This window comes from Cibotium barometz, chromosome 28, assembly GCF_041138505.1.
Source record: "Cibotium barometz isolate CiBa-2024 chromosome 28, ASM4113850v1, whole genome shotgun sequence".
In the NCBI taxonomy this organism is placed as follows: Eukaryota; Viridiplantae; Streptophyta; class Polypodiopsida; order Cyatheales; family Cibotiaceae; genus Cibotium; species Cibotium barometz.
The window spans coordinates 20,703,102-20,720,921 of NC_141073.1; the positions used below are offsets into that span (position 1 = coordinate 20,703,102).

Here is a 17,820-nt window from a genome sequence, read left to right on the forward strand (position 1 = left end):
CACAGAGCTTCCCCGCACGTGACAATTCAATTTTGTTCTCCATCTATTTTTCACTTGTAAGTTGTGCCTAGTCTTATCCTATGAAGATACTACTATTTGTGCTGATTCCCGAGTCGTCTTTTCTTTTGAAAAAACTGGGCAGCCTTTCATAACCATAATCGGCAACCTATAAACCAAATCCTGTCCTTGTCTCGTCAAACCCATCACATGTGCACAACATCCCGTTCTCACCCCCTGCAGCCCAATTTCAACAGCCCATAACTCTTAAGCATGTGTATTCCTATCATGTGCACATATGGACATGGCTGTTTTTCAGGCTAATTCCTGATTAGGCAGCAGATTAACAGTAGGTTTATGAGGTCAAGACAGCAGTTGGCAGGGTGGACAGGAGCATGCAGATGAAGTCGGGATTTATCTTGTATTTTGTGTGTGTTTTTGTCCTTGCTGCTGGCCGACATTGGCTAGTTGATGGGCATGTGAAGAGTCTATTTAAAGCTACTAAGTCTAAGCATCTGATCCTTAGTTGAGGGCTAGTCAAGAGTCATTCCTTAGGGTCTTTTCGAAGGCCAAAGACCACAGTTTTGTGGACAGCTTTATGTATTATAAAATATACTGAAAATACAGCTCTCTCTCTCATTTGAGGGCTAGTCAAGAGTCATTCCTTAGGGTCTTTTCGAAGGCCAAAGACCACAGTTTTGTGGAAAGCTTTATGTATTATAAAATGTACTGAAAATACAGCTCTCTCTCTCTCTCATTTTCTAGGTGCCAGTAGTATCATCTTTATTTTTATTTTTTTCATTTTCTGGTTTTTTATCCAGACATTGTATCAGATCCACCATGATGTAACTTTTTGGTCTCATAGGTCATTATGGCCTTTTGAAGACGTTAATATAACATTTCATTTCATTTCATTTCTCTCTCTCATTTGCACCAAGGTTCCTATTCAGTTGCTTAGGGCTGAAAGAAGACACACAAAGCTTCCACGCATGTGATATTGGCATCAGAGCAACAAGCTCAGCAAGGCTAAGTGCTGAAAGTGTCCCAAGAAGGTGCACACGTCCAAGGAGAGTAACACAGCCAAGGTAGAAATCCCATAGGGCTGGTCAGTGTCAGCAAAACCCGAGGGAATGGCAGCCCTGAGGGTCCGATGTTATTTGGGGCATATCAAGGCAGATGCTATTTGGGGCATATCAAAGGAAGAAACGGTTCCAAAGGGGTGGAGCAAGGATGCCATGATCAACCTCAGGAAGGAGACCATTGTAGTGTTCAAGGATAGGGCATGAAGGCAACTTCTTGGTGGTCCAAGGCACACTCCTAGGTCACATCATCTCTTCCGAAGGCTTGGCACCCGACCTTGATAAGATCGTCGCCATCCTTCACCTACCACCCCCATCAGCCCCAAAAGAATCCCAAGTCTTTGTCAGCAGACATACCAGCTATCATTGCCACGTTCATAGATATGTATGCTGATGATGTCGCTCTTCCCTTGACCCGCCCAAACCTTCCACCATCCTCCTATGGTCCAAACCGGTGTCCAATGCCTTCTACCTTAAAAAGCACCTCACCGAAGCACCCATTCTCATCCCACGATTACGCCACCAAGCGGGCTGAAGCCCAAGCCACCAAGGATTGCATGGCTAATACCGTGGCCCAATTTATACAAGCACATCTTCGTCTACTTTGGCTGCCCCCCTTGGAAATCACCAGTGACAGGAGCTCCCACTTCCTCAATGAAATCATCACCACCTTACTCAACAAACACAAGATCTTCCATAGGAAATCCTATGCCTATTACCCAAGGGCAATGGACAGGCTGAAAGCACCAACAAAAAGCTTTGCCACTTACTGCGGAAAATGGGCCATCAACACTCCAGTCAATGGTCAGGCCATAATACATCCATAAAAGTTCCATGGAACTTAGAACCCTTAATTTTCTAGTGCTCCAAGGTACTCGTCATAGACTGGAAAAGGCAACACACCATAGATAACATGAAAGCATGTGAAAGTGAGCACTCAAGTATCCTGCAACCCTCAATCATCATCATGAAGAAATGGTCTCTAAATAAACTCATTCTAGATAAGTGTGTTAAAGATGGGTTCATGTCCTTTAGATGTAGCACTTCCAAGGGTCGTCTCAACTCTAATCTGCTCTTGTTTGGTCAATCTCATTGCATCTAACCCAATGTCTTAAGTCCAAAATACATCCATAAAAAATTCATGGAACTTAGAAGCCTTACTTTTCTAGTGCTCCAAGGTACTTGTCATAGACTGGAAAAGGCATGCGTCCAGATGTTGATGCAGTAAGTGTCTCAAATTGGGGATAAACACTAACTGTGTCTGCGACAATTGAAATACATGGAGTGATCCGCACAAATGCATCGATGCCAATTGTATTCTGAACATCAACCTACACATCAATCAAGAACACACAGGAATCAGAAACGAATACCTTTAAACTCTTAAAAAACCTCGATTAGCGTAACGAAAAAATTAACACATCATCAGTGTTTAGGTTAAGACTCTTCAAGATTACCAGCATAGGCATCAAGTCTGTGTAGAATAGTGATGCATCTTCATCCTCCTCATTTTTGGCATGAGGCTCATAGTTTTCATCCTACATGAAATAGAAGAGATCAAAATTATTTAGGAGACAATTTTTTATCACAATTTGCAAAGATACTTAATAAACACATTAGAAAAAATTATAGATACACATCAAATGAGAAAAGAAAGGACCTGAGCATCTGGCTGATTTGCACTCGGTGCTTCCCATGCAACCATACAATCAAAGGTGTAGCGACGGAAATCATTGTCATGTAACTGGTCTGTGTATTGTGTCAGGATCGAGAAAGCTTTAAAGCAACAATATTCTAGAAAGCTGCGAGCATATTCCAGATGCTGCTTTCCAGAAAGTGATGGTATCTCATCAAATTCAAGTTGAAGGTTTTCTACGGTGGTGGAAAGGACCCTGAAAAATACAGCCAGATTTTACACCCGTGTAACATATATATGTATATATGGTTGGTGCGTGTGCGCGCTCAAACCATTGGCAGTGAAATTTTTCAAAATTTAATTACAGATAATTTATTTACTACTACTCACCAAGTATGTATGGAGTATGCAGACAGCAAAACATAAAGGTGAGCTTGATTAAGAGCAGTACTTACTTGGCAGAATAAGCAACCACTGCATTTGCTAATGAGGATAATTGTTTTATTCTCCTTTCCCTTACTCTAGGAGAGTACTCAAGCCTCTCTCCTTTCTCATCTTCAAGAACACCTGGACGACAATACTCGGCCTTTCCCTCTTCTCTCTCTCTCTTGTCTTTCTTCGTGGATCCATGTTGTGAGAAGGATTTGAAGAAAAGATCAGTGAGCTTTGAAGAGACACCTGCACAGGTAATAAGCACATAATGGTAATTGTCCTCATAAATTGTAAGCAGAACGCTTTACAGCAGAGGTTAAATAAGCACAAGTTAATAATTGTTCTAGAACATAATAAATGATAAATATCCTAAAAGCACCACATGTTTCCCATTTGTCTTTTTCTCATCTCTTTCAAGCTTAGGGATAAGAAGCTGTAAGTGCCCCATATAACGTGATATGCTCATACTTTACTTGAATTTATAAGATTAAATACGCAATTCGAGGTCATGCACATAACAATGGAAACAAACACACATGGAAACTCAAATTTAAATTTACACATATACTTGAAGAAATTGGCAGAGAGGGGGATAAAACTTAGGATAAGAAAGGCACATTGAGGCTTGAAGATGGGCAACTCCCCCCCATATATTTCTGCTCAATCCAAATCCTTTAAAACAAAGCTCTGAGAGTTGGGGCTCCAAGTAAAGAATAAAGAACATTCACGCAATCTTTACAACATTCATTTCAAAAAAAATGCATGTCAATATCACCCTTGAATGCAACCTTGGCCTTTGAGAAAAAATCAGACTTGATTTGATTGCCAAAACAATATTGGAGAGGGGTAATAAAAAGTTGTGTAGAATGAAGAGAAAAAGGTGTAGTTATAGAGAGAGAGCTCCCAAAGACTCAAAAAAGAAAGTGGGAACTGAAAATGACAAGTGTGGAGAGAGAAGACAACTACAAGAACACGTGCAGATGGACACGTCTCCCACCATCCTAGGGCTTTCCATCTTGGATTATAAACTAGAAATAACACACCCCCCCAATTTAGAAAGCACTATCAAGACATCTAAGTTTGGTAACAAACTCCTAAATCTGTATTTTTAAGCCTATTTGAGCATCTGAGGCTCCTAAAATTTGGGGACCCTTTCTTGGTAGTCAAATGAAAGCTCTTTCCAACAAGCACATTGCCAAAACAGTTCTATATTTAAAAAAGGCTTTTCCAACAAAATCCCATGCATCATCAAGCAAAAAGCCAAAGAATTCATGATCTATTTTAGAGTGACATGCACTATTTATGTTCTAGCCCACCACGTGAGTCCACCATGACTTGTATTTCATTAAAGTCTATTGAAGCCTTATATGAAATTAGAACCAGAAGGATCCATCGATAAATATCCATCATTTGTGGAAGAAAGCGAACAAGTGCTGAAACGAGAATAAATTCTTATAAAAAAAAAAGGCAGGACCGCTAGAGGTGGTCTTGTGATTGTCAAGTATTTGCTGAAAATAAAAAATAAACTTATTGATCATGCAACGTGGGCAGATTTAAGATTTTTGGCAAGTCATCCCATAGTCCTCAAAGCATACAAGGAAGCACGTCAAATTGAGGGTAGTTGTATAAAAACTTGGAGGCTATCATAACTATAGAATTGTTACTTTCTATATGATCATTATTGCACATAAGTTGGGCTTCTTAGAGTGGCCATATTATGTATTTTCCAATGAGGTGAAAATTGATGGCTTTCCTTGAGCACCTTTTCTCTAGGCCAGTTCTTCGATCAAGGTCATCAAGAATGACAGAGGGGGTGAGTTTACATCCTAGGCCTTTCAGCAATATTCCAAGGATCAAGGCATTCGGAGACAGCATATACTCCATCAAACAATGGAGTTGCAGAGAGGAAGCATCGGACTATCATGGAGATGGTGTCATGTGCACAGTGGGTATCTACCGTGTGCTATGCACATGCAAGACCAGTTTCGAGGCTTGGGGAAGCTTGGAACTAGGCAGGCTGATTGACGAGCTGAGTTAGGGAAATACTAACGGGCAGGCACCCAAGTATGGACGGGCGGGCGGCCAAGTGTGGACGCCCGATGACCGGCCAAGAGCCTATAAAAGGGTGGCCAAGGTTAGTTATTGATTATAGAGAGTCTCGCGAGTTTGTGAGAGCTCTATGGTCTTGGAGCCTGGATCTAGTGCAGACGTGCACCTGCTTTGTGTAGCTGAGGCCGGCAGCAATCTCGAGGCCCGCGAGGGCAGCTTCGTGGCGGTATGGGACGTCGCGAGGAGGAGATTGGTCGGTACGTCAACCTAGTTAGCTCAGCTCGTGGCTCGGTGGGGACAGCCAAGACTGTGGGCTCGCCCACGGCTATCATGGTTGGGAGGTGAGTCAGGCCTGCACCCCCTTGCTTGTTTGTTTGTTCGTTTGTTTGCAGGATTCGAGTTTCGAACCAAGATTGATTCACGAGGGGAGATCCGTGGGGATTTGACAGTGGTATCAGAGCACACCTCGTGAACGAGCAAGTCCGTAGGTAGAGAAGAAGAGGTCGAAGAACGGTATGTGTTAAAAAACTTGCTGTTTTTTCTGTGCATACTGCAGTTTTCAGAAATAGTATGTGTTTTCCTTCATCAAAGAAACCCATGTTGATAGGAGATGGTAGTCTTAGAAGGGTCTTTTTGCTTGGCAAAGAAGAGAAGAGTTTGTTTGTGTAGACGCATGAACTGCCGGGAGAGAAACAGAAAAAGCACGTTGCTTTTTGGCGCAAGAGAGAGCGCGCTTGCGTTTGTAAGAAGGTGGCATGCTGGCGGGTTTGCACGCTGGCAGGTGTGTTGGAGTTGGGCTTCCGGCAGCTATAGTCAGGCAGGCGCCTAAGGCTTGTATGGCCAGGCGGCCAGGCCTGCGTAGCCAGGCAACCACGCCTACGCAGCCTAGCGCACCGGCCAGGCCAGGCCACGCACAGCAACAGGCGCCCAGGCCACGCACAGCAGCAGGTGTCCACGCCACGCACAGCAGGCGTCCACGCCATGCTTACATGGGCTGTTGCCGCAGGCGCAGGCTGGCGAGAAGGCGCCGGTTTTCAGCATACGACGGCACGCGTGCAGGCGACGGCAAGAAAGCAGCCGGCAGTGGTTGACGTCAGCAGCTACCGACGAGCTAATCCAGAAGGAAGAAAAAAAAAAACAAGTAAAGCTTACGTTTTTTTAAAAAAAAGCTTTCGTTTTTTTTTTAGTTAAATTTTTTTTAAAAAGTTTTAAAAGACCCCTCCTCCAAGGTTTTCCAAGTGTTTATTTTTTTTTAAGAAAAAAGAATATATATATCCATATATATATATATATATATATATATATATATATATATATATATATTCAAGAAAGAAAAAACACACAAAAGCAAAGCAAAAGCTAAGTCTAGCTTTTGGAGATTTTTGCCTTATGGGAAACCTTTATAAACCCCCTCAAGTGGGCTTCTTGCCACACATCTCTCAAGTTCTCAAGTTTTCAAGCTCTCAAGCTCTCAAGTTCACTCGCACTTTCATTGTGCAAAGATCGAATTTTCTCTCCACGTACCCTCTTCACGATGTCGACCCAAGAATCAGAGTTGGAGCCCCTTGTGGAACGCGAAGGCTTGCCAGCTACGGAAGGTACCGATGCCGATCTTTTTGACGATTTTGTGTCAAAATCAGATTTCCAAGAGTTCCAAGTAGTAGCTCTCGAAGCTTCTTCGACGGAACGTCAGGCACAAATCGCAGCCCAGATGCAAGCTTTGTAGAACTCCATCGCTCTCTTGACCACTACCCTCTCTACTTTCTCGGGTATGGATACCTTGGCTTCAGCTTTAGGCCCCAACATTACTCCGGAACCGTTCGGGGGCGAGCAAAAGCAGCGCACCGAGGAGATCGTGGACACGTGGCTACATAAGTGGCAAGTTCACTTTCAGTTTCATCCATATGATGATGGAAAGAAGATCCAATTAGCAGCAGGTTTCCTGTCCGGCAAAGCTTTGCTTTGGTGGAAGGAACTCAACCCTAAGCTAACGACTTGGGCACAATTTGAGGACGTTTTCAAGAAAGAATTCCTCAAGAAAGAGGATGATTACGATGTTGTTGCCCGGTTTTCAGCTTTGACCATGACCTCGCAGCACCTCACTTATGAGGTCTACCTCCAGAAGTTTCGTGACTTGGAGATGAAAGCTACAAAGATAGATCCCACTACTCTTTTGGGGTTTTTCGTAGCTGGTCAACCAGACTCGTACCGATTACGCGTTAAAAATAACAAATGTAAAACATTGGACGAGGCCATTCATTCAGCTCGTATCTATGATGATACGATGGTCTCTTCCAAGTCGAAACCCGTTACCGAGCAGGGGAACAAGCATAAAAGAAAGTTCTCCACACCTATGGCTAATACGACTGAAGGCAAGTCTTCGGACCAACCTTCGAAGAATTCAAGTTCGACACCAGCGAAGAAGAAACGACTCCTTAGGACCTTAAAGCTCAAGAAGGAAGGACGTTTTTTTATCTGCGAAGAAAAAGGACACACGCGTAACGAGTGCCCGAAGCAAAAGGGTACCAAGTCAAACGCAGGACCCAAGCCAAAGGCAGCTAACCAGTTATCTTTGACAGGTAAGTCAATTACTGTACTTTCTCGCCCTAGTACTTGTTCTGATTGTTTGTTCAATTCTAAGGTATTTGGCTTGCATGATCTTCTCCAAGTTTATGGAGAGGTGAGTGGCCATAAGGTTCACATTCTTTTAGACCCTGGCAGTTCGCATAACTTTGTTAACTACAAACTTGTGCAGAAATTGAGTCTTGATACGACACTCAGCGACCATACCTATGAGGTACGCCTACCTGCGGGAAGGCAAGTTTGGGATCGCAAGGTGGAGATGCTTCCAATCCAGATTCAGGACTACAAAGACACTCTGGAATGCTATGTTATGCATCTGGAAAATGTAGACTTGTTATTAGGGATTGAGTGGTTTAAGACTCTTGACGTCCAGATAGATTGGTCTAGTCATATTTTTTCTTTTCAGCATAGGGACACCAAGTATAGTATTTTAGGTGATTGTATCCATCCCTCTCAGGGACCTCTTGTAAATACAATTGATTTTGGAAATATAATGGATTCTTCTTTGTATACCGCTTTCCATTGTGTATTGATTCCACTTTCTTCTTTTCTCATCCCTTCGTTGGATGTGAATGAATTAAGTGTGTTTGAAAGCAAAGAATTACAGAAGATACTTGATTCATTTCAAGATGTATTTTCTAAGGAACTGCCATCGGGTTTACCACCTGAACGGGCAGTAGATCATCGTATTGACTTGATCCCTGGTGCTCATCCTGTCAGTATTCCACCTTATAGGATGAGCCAAGCTGAGGAAGATGAGTTGGCTAAACAACTCCAAGATTATTTGAGGATGGACCAGATCCGTCCAAGTAAATCACCTTGGGGTGCACCTGTGTTGCTTAGAAGAAAGAAGGACAATACCTGGAGAATGTGTATAGATTACAAGAGATTGAACAAGCTGACCACTAAGAACCGTTATCCTCTCCCTAGATCAGATGACCTGATTGACCGGTTAGCAGGAGCGAAATATTTCACGAAGATAGATTTACGTACTGGCTATCACCAGATACGTATTCATGAAAGGCATGTCGAAAGAACCGCCTTTCGGACTAGGTATGGCCATTACGAGTTTCTCGTATTACCTTTTGGGTTAACCAATGCTCCAGCCACTTTCCAGCAAATGATGAACGATCTTTTTCGTGAACATTTGGGAAAAATTTGTGGTTTGATTTATAGTCGTACTCTTGAGGATCATGTCAGACACCTCACGATTGTCTTAGCTATTTTAAGACAGAATCGACTACATGCTAAGTTGAGTAAATGTGAGTTCTTTATGACTGACATCATTTACTTGGGACACAAGATCACTAGAGATGGATTGAGCATTGACTATGACCGAGTTCAGAAGGTTTTGGACTGGCCTATACCACGAACAGTGAAACAACTTCATTCTTTTCTCGGTTTTGTTGTTTTTCTTCGGAAATCTGTACGAAAGTACTCTCAGCTCACACTACCGATGACCGACTTATTGAAAGGTCGTGGACGTAAGTCAAATCAGTCTATCACTTGGAATAACGATTTGGATATGGCCTTCAGACTTTTGAAAGATAGAGTCAAGGAAGCACCTATCTTAGCATTGCCTGATCCTAGTCGGCCTTATGTTCTTGAAACTGATGCCAGTGACTATGCTATCGGGGCTGCTTTATTTCAAGATGGTAGACCGGTTGCTTTTGAAAGTCAAAAGCTAGACGACAATCAATCTCGTTGGCCAACCCTTGAGGAGGAGCTTTATGCTGCGATTCATGCTCTCAAGGTTTGGAGACATTATTTATATGGCTCCAAGTTTGTGGTATTGACTGATCATCAGTCAATCAAGTATGTGTGTGATGCGGATGATTTGAGAGGAAAGAAAGCTCGTTGGGCAGAGTTGATGCAAGATTTTGATTTTGAGATCCGTATCGGAAAGGGTCCATGAATAGTATTGCAGATGCGCTTAGTCGGATTAGAGAGATGAATACTTTGTCGTTCACCGAGATTTCTACCGACTTATTTCAGTCATTGAGAGGGCTTTGAAGGACTGATAGTTATTTTGGTCCATTTTGGCAGAAGATCCAGGACGGGAGCTCATTGATTGACCAAGACTCGATGACTGAGCAGTCTACCATTCAGGCTGCAGGAGGCCAGTGGATGATTCGGAATGGTTTACTGTTCCGGAATGGCAAATTTGTGTACCATAGATCCCGGACATTAGGTCCAAGATTCTTAAGGAGTGTCACGACGCCCCTTCTGCTGAACACCCTGGGGTACACAGGACACTATCATTAGTGAAGCACACTTTTTATTGGTCGAAGATGAAAGGGTATGTAGAAGATTATGTTCTTAAGTGTCAGATTTGTCAGGCAAATAAAGCTGAACGCTTTAGACAGGCTGGGTTGTTGCATCCTTTGCAAATCCCAGGTAATAAATGGGAAAGTATTTCCATGGATTTTATTACTGGATTGCCAAGAACACATCAAGGCCATGATTCTATTTGGGTTGTGGTAGATCGCTTGACAAAAATGGCTAGATTTTTACCGACCCGGAAGACTATTACAGCTACGCAATTAGCTCGGTAGTTTATCGAGCAATTGTTTAGACTGTACGGGTTACCGCAGGACATAGTCAGTGATAGGGACTCTAAGTTTACGAGTGATTTTTGGAAACTTGTTTTTGAGAAGTTGGAAACAACTTTGAATTTGAGTTCCTCTGATCATCCTCAATCTGATGGCCAAACTGAAAGAGTGAATCAGATTTTGGAGGATATGCTTCGAGCATATGTATCCAAAAGACAGAGTTCATGGGAGGATTATCTTCCTATGTTAGAATTTGCTTATAACAGTACTAAGCATACGAGTACAGAGTTTAGTCCTTTCATGCTTATGTATGGTTTTCAACCAAGATCACCTGTTACAGTAGGATTCTCAGGACTTCAACATGATACAACACGTAATTTTTTGCAAGATATGCAGGAAATGTTACAAGTTGCGAAGGAATCTATTAGAAGTACTCAAGACCGAGACAGGTTTTATTCTAATAGACATCGTTCACCGAGAGAGTTCTCTGAAGGAACGATGGTGTATTTGCGAGTTCCGAAAGCTTCCGAATCTTTACGGACAGGTAGATCTCCGAAATTATCCCCTAGATACTGTGGAATTTCGTGTTACACGACGGATTGGTTCAGTTGTATATGAATTGGATTTGCCTTCTCATGTGAAAGTTCATCCTGTATTTCATGTCAGTAGACTTAAGGAAGTACTGGGTGGAGCAGATCAGTTAGTTACTCCTCAAGAAATTAAAGATGTCCAGGACATGACATTTGTTCCACACGAACTTGAAAAGATCCTTGGATTTCGTGAACGACGATTGCGTAATACGCTTATCACAGAATACAAGATCAAGTGGAAATATCGCGTTGAGGAGGACGCTACATGGGAGACATTGACTACTCTTCAGAGAGATTACCCTGGCTTTTTAGTGAGCTCAAGAATGAGCTCTTAGAGGAAGGGGAGTATGTCATGTGCACAGTGTGTATCTACCGTGTGCTATACGCATGCAAGACTAGTTTCGAGGCTTGGGGAAGCTTGGAACTAGGCAGGCTGATTGACGAGCTGAGTTAGGGAAATACTAACGGGCAGGCACCCAAGTATGGGCGGGCGGGCGGGCAAGTGTGGACGCCCGATGACCGGCCAAGAGCCTATAAAAGGGTGGCCAAGGATAGTTATTGATTATAGAGAGTCTCGCGAGTTTGTGAGAGCTCTATGGTCTTGGAGCCTAGATCTAGTGCAGACGTGCACCTGCTTTGTGCAGCTGAGGCCGGCAGCAATCTCGAGGCCCGCGAGGGCAGCTTCGTGGCGGTATGGGACGTCGCGAGGAGGAGATTGGTCGGTACGTCAACCTAGTTAGCTCAGCTCGTGGCTCGGTGGGGACAGCCAAGACTGTGGGCTCGCCCACGGCTGTCATGGTTGGGAGGTGAGTCAGGCCTGCACCCCCTTGCTTGTTTGTTTGTTCGTTTGTTTGCAGGATTCGAGTTTCGAACCAAGATCGATCACGAGGGGAGATCCGTGGGGATTTGACAGTGGTATCAGAGCATACCTCGTGAACGAGCAAGTCCGTAGGTAGAGAAGAAGAGGTCGAAGAACGGTATGTGTTAAAAAACTTGCTGTTTTTTCTGCGCATACTGCAGTTTTCAGAAATAGTATGTGTTTTCCTTCATCAAAGAAACCCATGTTGATGGGAGATGGTAGTCTTAGAAGGGTCTTTTTGCTTGGCAAAGAAGAGAAGAGTTTGTTTGTGTAGACGCATGAACCGCAGGGAGAGAAACAGAAAAAGCACGTAGCTTTTTGGCGCAAGAGAGAGCGCGCTTGCGTTTGTGAGAAGGTGGCATGCTGGCGGGTTTTCACGCTGGCAGGTGTTGGAGTCGGGCTTCCGGCAGCTATAGTCGGGCAGGCGCCTAAGGCTTGTATGGCCAGGCGGCCAGGCCTGCGTAGCCAGGCAGCCAGGCCTACGCAGCCTAGCGCACCGGCCAGGCCAGGCCACGCCACGCCACGCACAGCAGCAGGCGCCCACGCCACACACAGCAACAGGCGCCCACGCCATGCTTACATGGGCTGTGGCAGGCGGAGGCTGGCGAGAAGGCGCCGGTTTTCAGCATCCGACGGCACGCGTGCAGGCGACGGCAAGAAAGCAGTCGGCAGTGGTTGACGTCAGCAGCTACCGACGAGCTATTCCAGGAGGAAGAAAAAAAAGAGCTTACGTTTTTTTTTTAAAGCTTTCTTTTTTTTTTTAAAAGCTTTCATTTAAAAAAAAAAGCTTTCGTTTTTTTTTAGTTAAATTTTTTTTTAAAAGTTTTAAAAGACCCCTCCTCCAAGGTTATCTTAGTGTTTATTTTTTTTTAAGAAAAAAGAATATATATATCCATATATATATATATATATATATATTCAAGAAAGAAAAAACACACAAAAGCAAAGCAAAAGCTAAGTCTAGCTTTTGGAGATTTTTGGCTTATGGGAAACCTTTATAAACCCCCTCAAGTGGGCTTCTTGCCACACATCTCTCAAGTTCTCAAGTTTTCAAGCTCTCAAGCTCTCAAGTTCACTCGCACTTTCATTGTGCAAAGATCGAATTTTCTCTCCACGTACCCTCTTCACGATGTCGACCCAAGAATCAGAGTTGGAGCCCCTTGTGGAACGCGAAGGCTTGCCAGCTACGGAAGGTACCGATGCCGATCTTTTTGACGATTTTGTGTCAAAATCAGATTTCCAAGAGTTCCAAGTAGTAGCTCTCGAAGCTTCTTCGACGGAACGTCAGGCACAAATCGCAGCCCAGATGCAAGCTTTGTAGAACTCCATCGCTCTCTTGACCACTACCCTCTCTACTTTCTCGGGTATGGATACCTTGGCTTCAGCTTTAGGCCCCAACATTACTCTGGAACCGTTCGGGGGCGAGCAAAAGCAGCGCACCGAGGAGATCGTGGACACGTGGCTACATAAGTGGCAAGTTCACTTTCAGTTTCATCCATATGATGATGGAAAGAAGATCCAATTAGCAGCAGGTTTCCTGTCCGGCAAAGCTTTGCTTTGGTGGAAGGAACTCAACCCTAAGCCAACGACTTGGGCACAATTTGAGGACGTTTTCAAGAAAGAATTCCTCAAGAAAGAGGATGATTACGATGTTGTTGCCCGGTTTTCAGCTTTGACCATGACCTCGCAGCACCTCACTTATGAGGTCTACCTCCAGAAGTTCGGTGGCTTGCAAATGAAAGCTACAAAGATGGATCCCACTACTCTTTTGGGGTTTTTCGTAGCTGGTTTACCAGACTCGTACCGATTACACGTTAAAAATAACAAATGTAAAACATTGGACGAGGCCATTCATTCAGCTCGTATCTATGATGATACGATGGTCTCTTCCAAGTCGAAACCCGTTACCGAGCAGGGGAACAAGCATAAAAGAAAGTTCTCCACACCTATGGCTAACACGACTGAAGGCAAGTCTTCGGACCCAACCTTCGAAGAATTCAAGTTCGACACCAACGAAGAAGAAACGACTCCTTAGGACCTTAAAGCTCAAGAAGGAAGGACATTGTTTTATCTAAGAAGAAAAAGGACACATGCGTAACGAGTGCCCAAAGCAAAAGGATACCAAGTCAAACGCACGACCCAAGCCAAAGGCAGCTAAACAGTTGTCTTTGACAGGTAAGTCAATTACTGTACTTTCTCGCCCTAGTACTTGTTCTGATTGTCTGTTCAATTCTAAGGTATTTGGCTTGCATGATCTTCTCCAAGTTTATGGAGAGGTGAGTGGCCATAAGGTTCACATTCTTTTAGACCCTGGCAGTTCGCATAACTTTGTTAACTACAAACTTGTGCAGAAATTGAGTCTTGATACGACACTCAGCGACCATACCTATGAGATACGCCTACTTGCGGGAAGGCAAGTTTGGGATCGCAAGGTGAAGATGCTTCCAATCCAGATTCGGGACTACAAAGACACTCTGGAATGCTATGTTATGCATCTGGAAAATGTAGACTTGTTATTAGGGATACTTGATTCATTTCAAGATGTATTTTCTAAGGAACTGCCATCGGGTTTACCACCTGAACGGGCAGTAGATCATCGTATTGACTTGATCCCTGGTGCTCATCCTGTCAGTATTCCACCTTATAGGATGAGCCAAGCTGAGGAAGATGAGTTGGCTAAACAACTCCAAGATTATTTGAGGATGGGCCAGATCCGTCCAAGTAAATCACCTTGGGGTGCACCTGTGTTGCTTAGGAGAAAGAGGGACAATACCTGGAGAATGTGTATAGATTACAAGAGATTGAACAAGCTGACCACTAAGAACCGTTATCCTCTCCCTAGATCAGATGACCTGATTGACCGGTTAGGAGGAGCGAAATATTTCACGAAGATAGATTTACGTACTGGCTATCACCAGATATGTATTCATAAAAGGCATGTCGAAAGAACCGCCTTTCGGACTAGGTATGGCCATTACGAGTTTCTCGTATTACCTTTTGGGTTAACCAATGCTCCAGCCACTTTCCAGCAAATGATGAACGATCTTTTTCGTGAACATTTGGGAAAATTTGTGGTGGTGTTCCTAGATGATATTTTGATTTATAGTCGTACTCTTGAGGATCATGTCAGACACCTCACGATTGTCTTAGCTATTTTAAGACAGAATCGACTACATGCTAAGTTGAGTAAATGTGAGTTCTTTATGACTGACATCATTTACTTGGGACACAAGATCACTAGAGATGGATTGAGCATTGACTATGACCGAGTTCAGAAGGTTTTGGACTGGCCTATACCACGAACAGTGAAACAACTTCGTTCTTTTCTCGGTTTTGTTATTTTTCTTCGGAAATCTGTACGAAAGTACTCTCAGCTCACACTACCGATGACCGACTTATTGAAAGGTCGTGGACGTAAGTCAAATCAGCCTATCACTTGGAATAACGATTTGGGTATGGCCTTCAGACTTTTGAAAGATAAAAGTCAAGGAAGCACCTATCTTAGCATTGCCTGATCCTAGTCGGCGGCCTTATGTTCTTGAAACTGATGCCAGTGACTATGCTATCGGGGCTGCTTTTTTTCAAGATGGTAGACCGGTTGCTTTTGAAAGTCAAAAGCTAGACGACACTCAATCTCGTTGGCCAACCCTTGAGAAGGAGCTTTATGCTGTGATTCATGCTCTCAAGGTTTGGAGACATTATTTATATGGCTCCAAGTTTGTGGTATTGACTGATCATCAGTCAATCAAGTATGTGTGTGACGCGGATGATTTGAGAGGAAGGAAAGCTCGTTGGGCAGAGTTGATGCAAGATTTTGATTTTGAGATCCGTTATCGGAAAGGGTCCATGAATAGTATTGCAGATGCGCTTAGTCGGATTAGAGAGGTGAATACTTTGTCGTTCACCGAGATTTCTACCGACTTATTTCAGTCATTGAGAGGGCTTTGCAGGACTGATAGTTATTTTGGTCCATTTTGGCAGAAGATCCAGGACGGGAGCTCATTAATTGACCAAGACTCGATGACTGAGCAGTCTACCATTCAGGCTGCAGGAGGCCAGTGGATGATTCGGAATGGTTTACTGTTCCGTAATGGCAAATTTGTGTACCATAGGTCCCGGACATTAGGTCCGAGATTCTTAAGGAGTGTCACGACACCCCTTCTGCTGAACACCCTGGGGTACACAGGACACTATCATTAGTGAAACACACTTTTTATTGGTCGAAGATGAAAGGGTATGTAGAAGATTATGTTCTTAAGTGTCAGATTTGTCAGGCAAATAAAGCTGAACACTTTAGACAGGCTGGGTTGTTGCATCCTTTGCAAATCCCAGGTAATAAATGGGAAATTATTTCCATGGATTTTATTACTGGATTGCCAAGAACACATCAAGGCCATGATTCTATTTGGGTTGTGGTAGATCGCTTGATAAAAATGGCTAGATTTTTACCGACCCGGAAGACTATTACAGCTACACAATTAGCTCGGTAGTTTATCGAGCAATTGTTTAGACTGTACGGGTTACCGCAGGACATAGTCAGTGATAGGGACTCTAAGTTTACGAGTGATTTTTGGAAACTTGTTTTTGAGAAGTTGGAAACAACTTTGAATTTGAGTTCCTCTGATCATCCTCAATGTGATGGCCAGACTGAAAGAGTGAATCGGATTTTGGAGGATATGCTTCGAGCATATGTATCCAAAAGACAGAGTTCATGGGAGGATTATCTTCCTATGTTAGAATTTGCTTATAACAGTACTAAGCATACCAGTACAGAGTTTAGTCCTTTCATGCTTATGTATGGTTTTCAACCAAGATCACCTGTTACAGTAGGATTCTCAGGACTTCAGCATGATACAGCACGTAATTTTTTGCAAGATATGCAGGAAATGTTACAAGTTGCGAAGGAATCTATTAGAAGTGCTCAAGACCGAGACAGGTTTTATTCTAATAGACATCGTTCACCGAGAGAGTTCTCTGAAGGAACGATGGTGTATTTGCGAGTTCCGAAAGATTCCGAGACTTTACGGACAGGTAGATTTCCGAAATTATCCCCTAGATACTGTGGACCATTTCGTGTTACACGACGGATTGGTTCAGTTGCATATGAATTGGATTTGCCTTCTCATGTGAAAGTTCATCGTGTATTTCATGTCAGTAGACTTAAGGAAGTACTGGGTGGAGCAGATCAGTTAGTTACTCCTCAAGAAATTAAAGATGTCCAGGACATTACATTTGTTCCACACGAACTTGAAAAGATCCTTGGATTTCGTGAACGACGATTGCGTAATACGCTTATCACGGAATACAAGATTAAGTGGAAGGATCGCGTTGAGGAGGACGCTACATGGGAGACATTGACTACTCTTCAGAGAGATTACCCTGGCTTTTTAGTGAGCTCAGGAGTGAGCTCTTAGAGGAAGGGGAGTATGTCATGTGCACAGTGTGTATCTACCGTGTGCTATACGCATGCAAGACTAGTTTCGAGGCTTGGGGAAGCTTGGAACTAGGCAGGCTGATTGACGAGCTGAGTTAGGGAAATACTAACGGGCATGCACCCAAGTATGGACGGGCGGGCGGCCAAGTGTGGACGCCCGATGACCGGAGCCAAGAGCCTATAAAAGGGTGGCCAAGGTTAGTTATTGATTATAGAGAGTCTCGCGAGTTTGTGAGAGCTCTATGGTCTTGGAGCCTGGATCTAGTGCAGACGTGCACCTGCTTTGTGCAGCCGAGGCTGGCAGCAATCTCGAGGCCCGCGAGGGCAGCTTCGTGGTGGTATGGGACGTCGCGAGGAGGATTGGTCGGTACGTCAACCTAGTTAGCTCAGCTCGTGGCTCGGTGGGGACAGCCAAGACTGTGGGCTCGCCCACGGCTGTCATGGTTGGGAGGTGAGTCAGGCCTGCACCCCCTTGCTTGTTTGTTTGTTCGTTTGTTTGCAGGATTTGAGTTTCGAACCAAGATCGATCACGAGGGGAGATCCGTGGGGATTTGACAGATGGCCCGTTCCATGCTTGAGCACTCCTCTTTACCTCCACGTTTCTGGGTT

General features: G+C 43.8%; 1 protein-coding gene across 3 annotated transcripts in view; it reads right to left on the minus strand.

Moving 5' to 3' along the window:
- The window catches only part of LOC147622637 (uncharacterized), a 50,463-nt gene that overhangs the window by 6,922 nt on the left and 25,721 nt on the right, over positions 1-17,820 (minus strand). For all 3 annotated transcript variants that reach the window (XM_086822181.1, XM_086822182.1, XM_086822183.1), the window contains exons 2-5: positions 3,168-3,390; positions 2,737-2,968; positions 2,534-2,614; positions 2,238-2,407 (exon numbers count right to left, since the gene is read on the minus strand). In XM_086822181.1, the coding sequence (XP_086678307.1) occupies positions 2,238-2,407; positions 2,534-2,614; positions 2,737-2,968; positions 3,168-3,390 (706 nt within the window). The remainder of the gene's footprint in view (positions 1-2,237; positions 2,408-2,533; positions 2,615-2,736; positions 2,969-3,167; positions 3,391-17,820) is intronic.